Raw genomic sequence first — 14,417 nt, 5'->3', positions numbered from 1 at the left:
TTACAGGCCCTGCGGAACGCCGACAAATCCCGCAGGGCCCTTATAGCTTCTGGGAGGGTGTTCCAAAGTTCTGGTGCTGCCACCGAGAAAGCCCTGGATCTTGTTACGCATAGCCTGGCTTCTTTTGGGCCAGGGGCAGACAGCAGATTTTTTGTCCCTGATCGCAGTGCTCTCTGGGGGATATATGGGGAAAGGCGGTCCCGTAGATAGGCAGGTCCCTGACCACAAGTGACAAGCTTACTGGATTGGAGTAATGCTGTTCATGTTGTTCACCTGGATTTCATTAAAGATTTCAACAGGGTTCCCCATGACGTTCTGATGGATAAATTTGAGGACTGTGGACTCAACTCCAGGATGGTTAGGTGGATAGGGAACTGGTTAAAGAACCACTATCCAGGAGTAGTTGTCAATGGCATTTCATCTGAATGAAGGGGAGGTATCCAGTGGGGTGCTACAGAGCTCAGTTTTGGGCCCACTACTTTTTAATATTTTTTATCAGTGATCTGCATAAGGGTGTGGAGGGGCTGCTTTTTAAATTTGCCGATGACACCAAATTGGGAGGAGCAGCGAACACACCAGAAGATAGAGATAGAATTCAACGAGATCTGAACACATTGGAAAAATGGGTGAGGGGGTGTGAACAAGATACAATTTAACAAGGATAAGTGCCAAGTTCTACATCTTGGTAACAAAAATGAACTTCATGCATACTGGATGGGAGATACACTTCTGGGTAACTGTGTGTGTGAACAAGATCTTGTTGTTCCGTAAGTTAAATATTACTATAAGTTAAATATGAGCAGCCAGTGTGATGCTGCAACAAAAAAGGCTAATGCCAACTTGGGGTGTATCAGCAGAAGCATGACATCCAAATTGCAAGATGTCATGACTCATAGTCCTGCTGCACACTGCATTGATCAAGCCACACCTGGAGTATTATGTGCATTTCTGGAGGCCTCATTTCAAGAAGGATATAGACAGAATGAAGCAGGAGCAGTGGAGAGCAACAAGGATGATCAGGGGCCTGAAAACCAAGCTCTTAAGAGGAAAGACTGAGGGACTTAGGAATGTTCAGTCTGGAGAAGAGGTTGAAAAGGGACATAATTGCTCTCTGTAAGTATTTGAAGGGCTGTCACTTAAAGGAGGGTAGGGAGCTGTTCCTGTTGGCGGCAGAGGAGAGGACTCACAATAATGGGTTTAAATTAAGGTTGGGAAGATACTAGCTGGATGTTAGGAAAAACTTCTTTATAGTAAGAGTTGTTCAACAGAGGAATCAGCTATCTAAGGAGGTGGTGAGCTCCCCATCACTGGCAGTCTTTAAGCAGTGGCTGGACAAGTAGTTGTCAGGGATGCTCTAGGCCAGAGATGGCCAAATGGTGGCTTAGCCACATGCAGCTCTTCCATACATATTGTGTGGTTCCTGGAGGTCAAGGAGGAACTTAATGTAGGCTTACTCTCATGTAAGCATGTTTAGCATTGGGGCCTCAGTCAGTCTCTGAGTGGTGACCCAAAGGTAGGCGACTATTTCCACCATGTGTGAAGCGGGTGAGGGGGGCGGGGAATAGGCAGGCTTGCAGGTTCTTCACCACCACCACAGACGTTGCCCAGAGACCTAGAAGGGGGAAAGAGAGTGCAAGAGCCAAGGGAGCCACTGGAAGGAGGAACAGAATTAAAGAGGGCAATACAAGGTTTCCTCTTAGTTTCACAGCTATTGTAGGAGCTGTATTTACTCACCTTGATGTCAAGACAAACAGAAATGAATAATGATTAAATGCTAGGCAGTGGCTTGTATATATGTGTTTCCTTCTGCTGGTTCCAAAAAATAATTCCCTATCATTTCTCTATGCTATGGGACTGTTATTCCCAGCTTTTGTTTTTTAAAGTCTCCTCCTAGCATTGTCAAGTTGTAAAGAGCATACATATGAATTTTATTTTTCTGTTCAAATAAAGTATTTTTAATAAGGACATGTGTGTAATATCTGTTCATGTCTTGTGGCTCTCAAAAATCTGACATTTACTCTATGTCGTTGTTATGTTAAGCATGTTTGGCCACTCCGCTCTAGGCTGATCCTGCATTAATCAGGGGGGTGGACTATAGAGCCTGTATGGCCCCTTCCAGCTCTGTGATTCTATTACCATTTTTCCTGGGTTGTGCATGCAAAAAGGATGTGTTAGCAGGGAAGTTTGAGCGGGAGGGAACAAGAGAAAGCTCCAGAGACAAGTTGAAATAGGACATCCAAGTAAGATTCTGGATCAGTTCAGTATCTGGGGATGGAAACAGGTACACTGCGTATTATTATTAGTATAGGAATCTGCATAGTTTCAGGTACACATGCTGTCTTTAGTATTAACTTTAAACTGCAAAAATAGCCATAAAGATAGAAAACCTGGAGGGGGGACTGTTACCAGGTGTTAAGCAGAGAGTCGCATATATGTTTATGTGCCCGTTGGATGGAAGTTATGGGTGTTTGATGCATTGAATTCTAGGCTTTCAAAGAGAAGGTTCAGTCCTTCAAACTGTGGTTGCCAATCTGGTGAAGCTGTAAGAGACACAGATGTATCTGGGTGCCTTAAAGGACTCAGAAGAACTATCCTGCTCTTGTGTTGATGGCTCCTCTGCTGTTGTGGAGATTGAGGGTCTTGAGCTAGGAGGCATCAGGTTGAAGAAGGGAAATGATGCCTTAGAAGGGACTGAAATTACAGTGGCAAATACTGTAATGCTCTTGTTTAGATCTGTGGTGTGACCTCATTTGGAATACCATGTACAATTTTGATTTCTCTATACCTACTAGTTGTGATGGTAAAAGGAAGCTACCACATCTAGAAGCAGTAAACTTGAATACCTTGGAAGCAACACTGAATGCCCTGTATGTTGACCCACCAGGATGACAAGTTGACCACTGTTTGGAACAATGTTGGGCTTGATGAACCAGTGATCTGATCAACAGAGCTATTCTTAGTAAAGGTTTTTAGGCAGAAGGATTTATAACTGCAAATTTGTGATTCCAGTATATAGATGAAAGCACCTAAATCCCAATAATTCCATTAAAATAGTCCCACGATGGTGACTTTTACAATATTAAGAGTAACAAATATATATAAAGTATTGTATAAAATACTCTGTAGGATGTTAGTATGTTATTTGCATTAATTTTAATATCTGGTTTAAAATGGAATAGCATGTGCTTATTTAACTGCTTTGTTTACAGTTTTCCTGAAGAAGTTCAAAATCAGTGATGGGCAGCCCAATCCAGACATAAGTGGCGGCTGGCCGTGGAGTAGCTGCTGCGCCACTAGTAGACTTCCTGAGGACTTCAGCACGCTGGAGTGTGGGGAGGGGAGAGGCATAGCTTGCCGTGAGGGAGACGGTCGCCATGGCAACGCCGCTGGTGGAGGCACACAAGGGGGAGGCGGAAGCAGCCAGAAAGGAGGACCAGCCCACCCCTCCCCATTGGCCAGTCCTGGCGCATGCACCGCAGCTCATGACAGTCAGTGATGGGGAGAGGCAGCCCCAGAGAGGCTGATTGCCATCCCCAACCCACGCCCAAACAGAGAACAAAGCCAATGATGAGCAGACCATCATAGGCAAAGGAGAGACGTCCCACCAACATGGGGAGGGAACAGGAGTGAGGCTGGGCATGCGCGCAGGAGAAGCCTGGCTTGGTGGCAAGGTGGGGGCAAAACAGGGCCGCACGGGACTGTGGAGAAGCCGTCAATCCCCTCACACCTTCCCGCTGTCAGAGACTGCCAATGGCCGGCAGACAAGCAGGAAGTATCAAGTGCAGGAGTTCGCTGTCATAGACAGCGGCTGGAATGTCTGGGAGTGAGCAGCCCAGCAGCAGACACCCCCCCAACCCAGAGACTCCCTGTGTTGCCCTGACGCCTCCTGCCATGTGCACAGAACACCTCCCCCGGGGGCCGCAGAACTCAGAGTGCAAGTGCATCAGCCACAGAACTCTGAGTCCACTTCATCAGCCCCCCCTTAGTGCCCTGTGCACAACAGTCCTGTGGGGTCGGGTAGGCTGTCAGACCGGGCAGGCTGGAGGCGGCACTCCCCTCCCCTGTCCAGCCACGCAGGGGGCAGCGTGGTGGCTCATAGACTGTCCCCCCCCCCCAAAACCAAGTCTGCCCACCCTCCCAGACATTCCCTCAGAGAGGCCACTGACGGGGGAGGGTTGCCGAGGGAACGTGCAGTTCACAAGCAGGAGAGACAACAGAGGGCACAGCTCAGACTTTATTTTTCCGGAACGGAGTGCAACAGTCTTCCTGGCATGCGCTGGGCAGTCTTGCCATGGGCGGAGCTTCATTCCGAGCTGTGGGCAGAAACAGCTGAGGGAGTGGGGGGGCAGTGGAGCGACACATGCGGAAGCCTCTGTGTTGGAGTACCACCTGCAGAACGGAGATAGAGATCGAGCACCTGCAGGGGCGCTCTCTTAAAGGGACAGTCTCTGACCTACCTCCCCGCAAGGGGGCAGCTGCCACACACGCACACACACCGTGCCCTGCCAGGGGTTGGGAACTCAGCAGAGGGCAGACCAAGGGAAGGGAGCAGGCTGCAGCACAGGGGAGCGGGGTCAGCAAATGCCGTCGGTGTAAACCCTTCCTGTGCCCACGTAGCAGCTCGTCTGCTCCCAAAAGACTCCGCCCCCGGATTGTGCTGTTAATAGTTTTGTGTATACCTAACACAGAGATGTAGCAAAAAAATCTACTTCTTATTTGTACATTGAATATATAATAAGTTTTGTTTGTGTGTGTTTTTAGGTGATGGTAGATGGTATCGTGCTTTGGTAGAAGAGTCCACTTCAGATGAAGCCTTTAAAGTTCAGTTTGTGGATTATGGAAACAATGAAGTAGTTACTCTGGATAAACTCAGACAGATTTCATCTACATTTTTGAAACTTCCATTTCAAGCTATCAGATGTTGGTTGTCAGGTGAAACTGTTTCTTTTTCAATAATGATAGGATCCAGTGACCAGTAAGATCAGAAGTCACAATGTAAATAATCTAGCTTCATATTGAATGAGAACTTTCTGTTGAAAGATATTGAATAATGAGTTTATACAAAGTTAGCTTTACAGCTAAATCATATTTCCAGAACTCCAAACTATTATTATGCTTTATACACATCAGTGCCTGAGGCAAGAGATTGAAAGCCATACTAGATATTACATCTCTTTTCACAAGTTTGCTACAGGGACTTGAAGTCAGATTACCTCCATGTCTTCGCTTTCCCCATGTGTGGTTTTGACTTCTGAAAGTAATGTTGGGAGAAAGATCAAAGCCCCTCCTCTCCCATGCTGGTGTCTTGATCACAAGCAGGACAGTTCATGCCTAATAACACAAGTTGCTATTGGGACTTGTAGGTCCCTGTGGCAAACTCCTGAAAAAATAATGGCTCTTGCTTTTCTTCCAAGAGTTAGAAGTCACTTCAGTGCGCCATACTGTCAAGGAAGCACAAGGCTAAAGCCCGTGAGTTCTTAGAGTGAATGCACACAAGAATCAGATTATTGTTTAATAAAATAATCTTTTTTAGGAGATATTAATAGGACAATATTACTGCCAGCACATTAATTTAAAATCATACAGAACAGGAAATAACAAAACTAGCCTCAACTACCTAACACTTGCAAGAACTGAATTAGGTGGCACTAACTTTAGGTTTCAAACAATTTTATTAGTAACATATGGTAATAAAATTCAATTTCTTACATCATTACTTTTTTTTTTATCTATCCCATATATTACTTTATACCCACCCCTCTCCCTGTTACTTGACCCCCGCCGGAGTTATATACTTAAAAACTTAATATTAAAGGTACCCTTAATTAGAACCAAAATGAATATCCTCCTCCCTCTTGTACTTAGTCATTATCAAAAATTGTCCAATGTCCTTTTATTTTCCACTCTTTTTCTACTTATTTTCTGAACTTTTTCCACTCCATCTTAAATTTCTAAATCATAGTCTCTTAAGGTTCTTGTTAACTTGGCCATTTCACTCCATGTCAACTTTTACAATCCAGTCCCATTTATCTGGTATTTTTTCTTGCTTCCACAACTGCACATACAGTGTCCTAGCAGCTGAGAGCAAGTATCAGATCAAAGTCCTATCTTCTTTTGGAAATTTTTCCATTTGTAATTCCAACAGAAAAGTCTCTGCAACTTTTTTTAAATTCGTATCCTAAGATCTTAGAAATCTCTTGTTGAATCATCTGCCAATACTTTTTCGCTCTTTCACAAGTCCACCACATATGGTAGAAAGAACCTTCATGTTTTTTACATTTCCAACATCTATCTGGCATCTTATTGTTCATCTTGGCCAACTTTTTAGGAGTCATATACCATCTATACATCATCTTAAAACAATTTTCTTTAATACTCTAACATGTTGAGAGTTTCATAGAGTTCTTCCACAAATATTCCCATGTGTCCATCCGTATTTCTTTATTTACATTAATTGCCCACTTAATCATTTGAGATTTCACTACTTCATCTTCCGTAGACGATTTTAAAAGTAACTTATAGATTTTCGAAATTAATTTTTCATTATCTCCAAGCAGAACTTTTTCCATTTCTGTTTGTTCTCGTCTTATTCCTTCAGTTTTAACATCACTTTCCACCAAACTTTTTATTTGTAGCATTTGAAACAAATCATATTTATTATTCAGCAGTTTTCAATTCTATTTTACCGCTTTGTATTTTTAGTAATTGATTATATGACATCCCTTTTTCCTCTCCTGTCTCGGCTGTTATTCTTATTACTTCTGCTGGCACTATCCATAGTGGTTTTCTCTCATCACCATATTTCTTGTACTTCATCCAAATATTTAGTCGATTATTTCTTATATAATGGTGAGAAAAAAAATCCAACTTTTTCTTTCCATAGTACATATAAGCGTGCCAGCCGAATTTATTTCCATGACCTTCCAATGTTAAAAGTTTTTTTATTCAACAGCGTCACCCAGTCTTTTATCCACACTAGACAAACTGCTTCATGATATAATCTTAAATCTGGTAGTTGAAATCCTCCTCTTTCTTTAGCATCTGTTAAAACTTTCATTTTAATCCTTGGTTTTTTCCCAGCCCATACAAATTCTGAAATCTTTCTTTGCCATTTATTAAATTGTTTACCATCTTTCACAATTGGAATAGTTTGAAACAAATACATTATTCTCGGCAAAATGTTCATCTTAATTGCAGCTATTCTACCAAGCAATGTCAAATTAAGCTTGTTCCATTTTATCATATCTTCGTCCATTTTATGCCATAACTAGGTGGCACCAACTTTAGTTTCAAATGGAAGGCCTCAAACTAGTGTTGTCTCCGTCTCTAGCAATTGCAGATCATAGTGTTGACCCTTACTCCATGAAAATCTCAGCTAGCCTCCTGTCTACAAGGCCATAGTTGAATTATAATTTTGACCCAGCATATCATGCGATGACATCCAATCAGAACTCCTCTCCAAGAGAAACTCCTAGAAGATTACCTCATACTCTCAATTTCCCCCTTTCATCACAGATCTTAAGTTCCCCTGGGAAACCAGTTACTGGGCTTCCATCGTTGGCCTTGAAGATAAGAGGCCAAGGAACCAGTTAACAACACCTACAGGACAGTTTAGGCCTGTTATCATCCACATTAACCCTTGAGGCATTTTGTCACTAAATGAAATCATTAAATCAGCCAATGCAATATATATAATGGTTGTATAACGGTTGTAAGATTGCAGTTTGTATTCCTCTGATTAATTGCAGTTTAAATACAAAATTAATCATGTCCCCTCATGGCAAATATTTGAGGAAACTGAAGTTTTTACACACACAGTTTAAAAATTTGGATATCTTGTGTATTCATGATTGCAAACTTGTACACTGCAGTGCTTGGTGCTTTGGGTCTGGATTTGTGGAAACCAAATTAAAACACTCAGTTTGTTGCAAGGTCCATTGGATGACTTTATCAGCTTAGTAAGCATTTTTATCTTTTGAAGAAATTGGAGCATAACAATACTTCTTCCAATGAATTAAGTTTCAGAAAGTTTCACTTCAGAGTAAAGTTCTGTTTTTTTGAGGAAGGAACGATATACATCTATTATACCCTTCTCTGCTGAGTGGAGAATAAAACATTGGACTTAGCATGGGGTATTCTTGCTTCTGGGTAAAAAAAGGATTGTTAGCTTAGTGAGCATCTGCTGAGCTATATCATAGATGGGGGTGAGAACAGCTTACTGAAAGGGATGGAGCCTGTCCAGTTTATGGTATGAATGGGAGTAGTAAGTCATGCCAGGATGCCTCACATACTTTGAGAAGATGCTATCCCTGTACGACATTGCTCTGACTTAGCATTGCTCTCAGTTTTATCCCCTTCACTGTTCAGTGAACTAAATTGCTTATATTTTTGTTCATCTGGAACATTACTGGCCTTTTTGTTGAGGGCTGATTTGTTACAGCTGCTAACCCATCTATACCTGCATTCAAGACATAGAGATTAGTGTACTTTAATTCAGTTGCAAAATTATGAGAGCAGGCAACTTCCTGTGTATTTGTATATTGCATTTCACAAAATGCTATGATCATGTTTACTCAGAAATACATCTGAGTTTAGGGGAGTTTAATATTTGATAGTGTTTCCAGTATTATAGCCTAATGACACCAAGATTGTTATTTATTTATTCAGCATTTACAGAATGACTAAAGGTTTCTTAAATGTTGTTTTTCCTCAGGTGTAAGGCCCATAAACAAGGACTGGACCACAGAAGCTGTAGTGGCACTTCAAATGTCCACAGCTGGGAAGAAGCTTCAAGCCAGAGTAGTTTCTTTAACCACAGATGGTGCTGAAGTAGAGCTTATTGACAATCCTGCTGGCAGTCCCACAATGATCAGTGAAATTTTAATTAATGAATGTTTGGCTTTTAAAAAGGAAGCACCATCAAATCAGAATATACTGCTGGATGAATTTCCAGCCATTGGTTTCCAAGGTGACTAATGTTTTGAGTGACATAAAAGCCAGCATAAGGCTTGTCTGTTATTTATTATTTATTTTATTCATTCTATATCCCACCCTCCCCACGAGTGGGCTCAGAGCGGGTTACAAGATCACAAAATCATGACAATAATATCATACATCAATATAAAATCAGAAATTTAAAATTAACAGTTGTAACAAGAATCAGCATAAAATAATGCCTTGGTGGTGATACTGCGATGGACCAATTTTGAATGGCGCTGATGGCTGTTGGCCATGGACCATAGGCCAGGGCTACCAGTAGGGGAGGCCAAGAGTTGGAAGAATTTTTTCACTGTCACTGATTGCTTGCTACACATGTAACAGTGATTTATGTTTTGGAATTGTTTTTATTTGCCTAATATTTCAGAAATGTCTGCATACACACAGTGGACAACAGAAGAATATCCAGTTAATGAAACCATATCTGTCCGTGTGTTACAAGTGATAAACCCTGGCTTAATCTATGTAGTACCAACAAAAACCAAAGGTAGGATCTCAAGTATGCTATGTTGACAAAAGCATTCTTTTCACCATGCGATTACTTTCAATTTGGAGATCCAAGCAATTCTACATCTGTGCTGAATTTGAGCAAATATCTGCCCCAGTAGTCCTTCTGGGCCTTTCAGCAGCTTTTAATATGTCACCTGAGGTACCCTTCTGAATTGGTTGGTTGAGATGTGGGTTGAAAGCTTCATACACTGGTTCAAATCCTGACTAGTGATGCAAAAGGTGCTACTGGAAGACTACTACTTGGTCTTGTGACATTTATTAACATTTCTTGCTGGGTTACATCTTGTCACCCAGGCTGTTTAATTTTTATGTAAAACTGCCAGTGGGGTTATCTATGATGATTATTATTATTTGTTTATTTATATTCCACCCATTCCCCCTTAGGGGCTCAGAGAATCTAGAGAACCACCCAACTCTTATTTCTCATTTTCAGAAGAGTGGGGTGAGGTAAGAGACACAAACAGGTGTCTGAAGATGGTCATGGGTTGGATAAAGGCCAACAAAGTGAAATGGATCTGGTTAAGACTGAGATGGCGTTAATTAATAATGGGACCAGTTGAGGAGTTGGTATCTAACTATTTTGGATTGCATTGTGCTGTACCAAAAGCAGCAGATAGTTTGTGGGTTTCTTCTGATGGACATTTAACTCACTAAAGTGTGTAGTGCCCTCAGTGAGATTTGGCTGGTGTGCCAAATAGTGGAGTATACAAAAAGAAAAGCCAGTATTTTTCAGGTTTGGGTGTATTGAACCTGAAAAATACTGGTATTTCCTTATATTCCTGGATATTCCATGTCCAAAAGGGGGAGGGGGGTGTTAGACCCCCCCCCCCCCCCGCCAACTAGAGGCATCCGGTTAATGAAACCATATCTGTCCACGTGCTACAAGTGATAAACCCTGGGAGCGGAGGTAGAGGGGCACCCAGGGGAGGTCTAGCTTGCAAGGAGACTGGTTGACTCTCCCTCCCCTTTTGCACATTGGACCTGCACACAATTTGGAGGGATGATCCCTTCAGATGTTCTTTGCAAACCGCAGTGCAAGTGAACCCAGAAGGGAACCTTCTTTGTTCTCGCATGCTGTGCTCGCAAAACATATTTAAAGGGACAGTCCCTTTAAATGCATTAAGGTTTCTTCTGCCCTGTGATTTAAACTGCAGACCAGAAAAAGCTGCAATTCAGTATTGCTGTGCCAGTCTGAATAAAAGCCAAATAATATTGGCTTTATGCTGTCAAAGGCTTTGCTTGTTTAATATTGGCTTTTTTATCGAGGGCTGATTTGTTAGGCCTAGAATCTGAGTAGGCCTAGAAAATACCTGAAAAATACATAACGGGGTTTTTTTTTTGCTGTGTCTTTTTTGTTTTCTAGCTTTAAAACTGGCTGTAGTTTTTAAATTTTCATGCTGTTACTTTTGTTATATTTTATTATTGCTGGTAGTTTAAACTTTAAGGAGTATTGTTGCTTCATTATGTGTTTCTAAAACAGTCTGGTTTAAATTGCTTCTAAATGCTGTAAATGTTTATTTTATCATAGAACGTCTTAATAGGGTATACAGTGGAATGTATAAAATGTTTAACTTTTATCCCATTTCAGTGGATCCACAGAAGCTCTGTGGACTGATGCTTCAACTTGCAGATTATTGCACTTCTCAGAAAAACCATGTCTTCAAACCAAAAGTTGGTGAAGCCTGTTGTGCTAGATTCTCAGGTCAGAGAACACAAAACTATTAAAATGATGATGTAGAACTTGTGGCCTGTCACTGAAAGTAAGGGCCATTGAGGAGACATGACTCGGTCAAAAGCTGTATTATCCATTACTGGAGAATGGTATTATAGTAAAAGCTGCTTCTCCCATTTTGCTCCGCACATAGAACTATATAAAATGTGGCAAATAAGACGAAGCAAGTCCCAGGGGCCTCAGCTGAAGAGCGGTTTATTTCCATCACATGTACAGGATCCTATGCTGTGTTTCCTCAAGTGGTATAAACCCCACAAACCACCTCAATAAGTCTTTCACCTGGCATGGGGTCTGACCAGGAGGTCAGTGGCCTGGGACTGCTCCTTCTCAGCATTTGGCTGCTGCATGACCAACTGCACAACTGGGCAAGATCCCTCCTTGCCTTCCTGGTTGCCCACCCCTGTCTGCAGCTCGGGAGCCCTTAAATCCTCTGCAGTCCCACCTAGAGAAGGGCTGGGCCTCAAACAGGCTTGACCTCATGGTGATCCTACAACTGCTGCAGCTGTTCCTGAAGCCTCCTTAGTCTCACCCCAAATGCTTTTCATCTCTTATGCAGGAGGAGTCTCTATCCCTGCTTCTGTTGGAAATAATTTCTCAACAATCTGTATAATCTCTCCCTCCCCCCTTCCAAAGCCACATCCAGGGCTTTTTTTGAGCAAGAACGCAGAGGAACGCCGTTCCAGGTGACATGGCATAAGGGGTGTGGCCTAATATGCAAATAAGTGTCTGCTGGGCTTTTTCTACCAAAAAAGTCCTGACCACATCTAACAATGCTCTGGGTTCTGACATCACCTGGTCATTTTTTTCCTAAAAGGCTAAAATTGTATCTTTCAGTTAAAACTCCCCCCCCCCCCGGGAGTGTATCACTTGTTTTGTAGATCAAGAGGGTAGACATGTTAGTCTGTAGCAGTGGAAAGAGAGCTTATACTCTCTTATACAGATACTTATACAGAGCATTGAGCATTTCCATACAAGTAGAGACTCTTTCATTAGTTGTGATAGCTGCATCAGATGCCAGTCTGTTCCATTGTAATGGTGTCAGTCCAGAGGTACAACCGATAAGAGTGATCATTTTTTCCTCATTATATCTGATCTCTATTAACAACTCCTCTCTTGTTTTAACCAGAATTTCAGTTTCCACAGATATTGCAGTCTAGCTTGTGTTAACTACTGTAACACTTCTATATTCCAGAGATGCTTGCCTGTTCCTGATTCAGCATCTTTTTCTTTCTGCTTCAGTCAAGTGGTGCAAGGTTCTGTGGGTAGATTTGTAAGAGATATATCAACTAAAAAGAGTTGTTGAAGAGTGGGAGTTTGATCTGTTGCCTAAAAGAAGTTTAGTGAGCTACAAATTTTACTAAAGTTGTGAATGTAGCTTGTTAGGGAAACTTGGTTGAATAGTTCATCAGTTGCTTGTGGGGAGGAGAAACTTTCAAACAGCAAGGAAAGGCAATTGAGTGCTTTTATACTTACCATGGCCATTCTACCAAGCTCAAACTAAATATTAACTGGTTTGTTTTTTACTCCTCTTCAGGTGATGATTGTTGGTACCGTGCTGTTGTTCTGGAAGTTTTTGTGTCAGAAGTGAAAGTGGCATATGCAGATTATGGAAATATGGAGATACTATCACTTTCTAGGCTGCTACCTATAAATGCCTCCTACTTGGAACTACCTTTTCAGATATTTAAGTGTTCCCTTGCAGGTAGTAAACAAGATTCTATATATGCATGCCTATAGTTTTCTAAGTATATAAATAACTGGCCTGATATCCATGCTTTGCTATAGTATGTAAGTACTATTTGCAAATTTCTTTGCTGCATCATTAAGTTGCTTCCTTCTTGTAGCATTGGTGTATCTTATATGACATCTGCCGGTTTTCTTGAGGGCAGTAAGATGTGATGGCTTTGAGAGGTGTGTGTGTGGGGGGGTGGAATTGGCCTGAGGGAGCAGTGCTGTGGTGGACACTTTGGTCAACCCACTCCAACAGCTACAGTCACTACAGACACTTCCCTATGGGGATGGGGTGTGCACTTGGATGGCCTTTGTGTGGGTGGCCCATGGCCCCAACCTCTGACTCAACTACTTGGAGCTCCTAGCTATTCATTTTGCACTCAGGTCCTTCCGCCCTTTGTTGTCAGACCAGGCAGTAGCAGTGCTGACAGACAACACAACTGCCCTCAGTTATGTCAACAGACAATGTGGGATGGTCTATCACAAACTTTGCTCCCTTGCCATCAAAATCTGAAAGGAGTGTCTAGACTCCCAAATTTTGTGACTGCCTCACAACTTCTGGGGGTGCTCAGTTTACAAGCGGATTCCCTGAGCAAGGGATTCACATTCCCTCACGAATGGGAAATCAACTGGACCTACCTGCGCCCAGTCTTCCAAAGGTGGGGCCATCCCCGGTAGACGTATTTGCCACAGTCCCAAGCCAGAAATGTCAGTTCTTCTGCACCAGAGGGGGGTGGACCCGGCTTCCTTGGAGGACAGGCTGCTGCTCTCTTTGACGGATTGCTTCCTCTACATGTTTCCTCTGTTTCCATTACTGACAAGGGTTGTGATCAAGCTGCAGCAGGAACATGCACAATGCATCCTACATCATGGTGGTGATGTCAGACTTCGTTTCCTGTGGTCCTCAGGCTTGCACAAGGGGTGTTTCACTACTTTCCTGCCAAATCAGATCTTCTCTTGGCTCACAGAGGCCAGTTACTCCACCACAGTGTACCTCACCTCAAGCTAACAGCTTGGTTCATAAATCACCCATCTTCTCAGACGGAGTACAACTAGTCCTCTTAAATAGCAGGAAATTGTCTACTCACAAATTCTATCAGAGAAAATGGACCAGATTTGTTGATTTTGTTCAGCAATTCTGCCTCACCAGGTGAACTTAACTGTAATTTTTTAATTTCTGTTATCGTTAATTGATTCTGGTTTGAGCTTTTCCTCAGTCAGAGTTTACCTGGCAGCGATCTCTTCCTATCATGTGCACATAGACAGTTATTCTGTTTTCACACACCCTCATTCTAAGAAGTTTATGAAAGGACTTGTACAGATGTACCCTCTATCTCAGAACCCTCTGGCTGCTTGGGACCTTCCACTGGTCCTGGACAGACTAACTAGACAGCCATTTGAGCCCATGGCGATGTGTTCCCTGCAACTATTATCATGGAAGTCCGCC

General features: G+C 42.4%; 1 protein-coding gene across 1 annotated transcript in view; it reads left to right on the top strand.

Annotated features, from left to right (window-relative positions):
* TDRD1 (tudor domain containing 1) overlaps nt 1–14,417 on the top strand; it is a 94,393-nt gene that overhangs the window by 64,309 nt on the left and 15,667 nt on the right. Inside the window, exons 18-22 of the mRNA XM_060242669.1 lie at nt 4,762–4,932; nt 8,714–8,968; nt 9,365–9,484; nt 11,096–11,209; nt 12,774–12,941. Coding sequence (XP_060098652.1) covers nt 4,762–4,932; nt 8,714–8,968; nt 9,365–9,484; nt 11,096–11,209; nt 12,774–12,941 — 828 coding nt within the window. The remainder of the gene's footprint in view (nt 1–4,761; nt 4,933–8,713; nt 8,969–9,364; nt 9,485–11,095; nt 11,210–12,773; nt 12,942–14,417) is intronic.

This window comes from Heteronotia binoei, chromosome 6 (assembly GCF_032191835.1).
Source record: "Heteronotia binoei isolate CCM8104 ecotype False Entrance Well chromosome 6, APGP_CSIRO_Hbin_v1, whole genome shotgun sequence".
Lineage (NCBI taxonomy): Eukaryota > Metazoa > Chordata > Lepidosauria > Squamata > Gekkonidae > Heteronotia > Heteronotia binoei.
The sequence above is the reverse complement of the archived record's forward strand: the minus strand, read 5'-3'. Positions and strand labels throughout refer to the sequence as shown.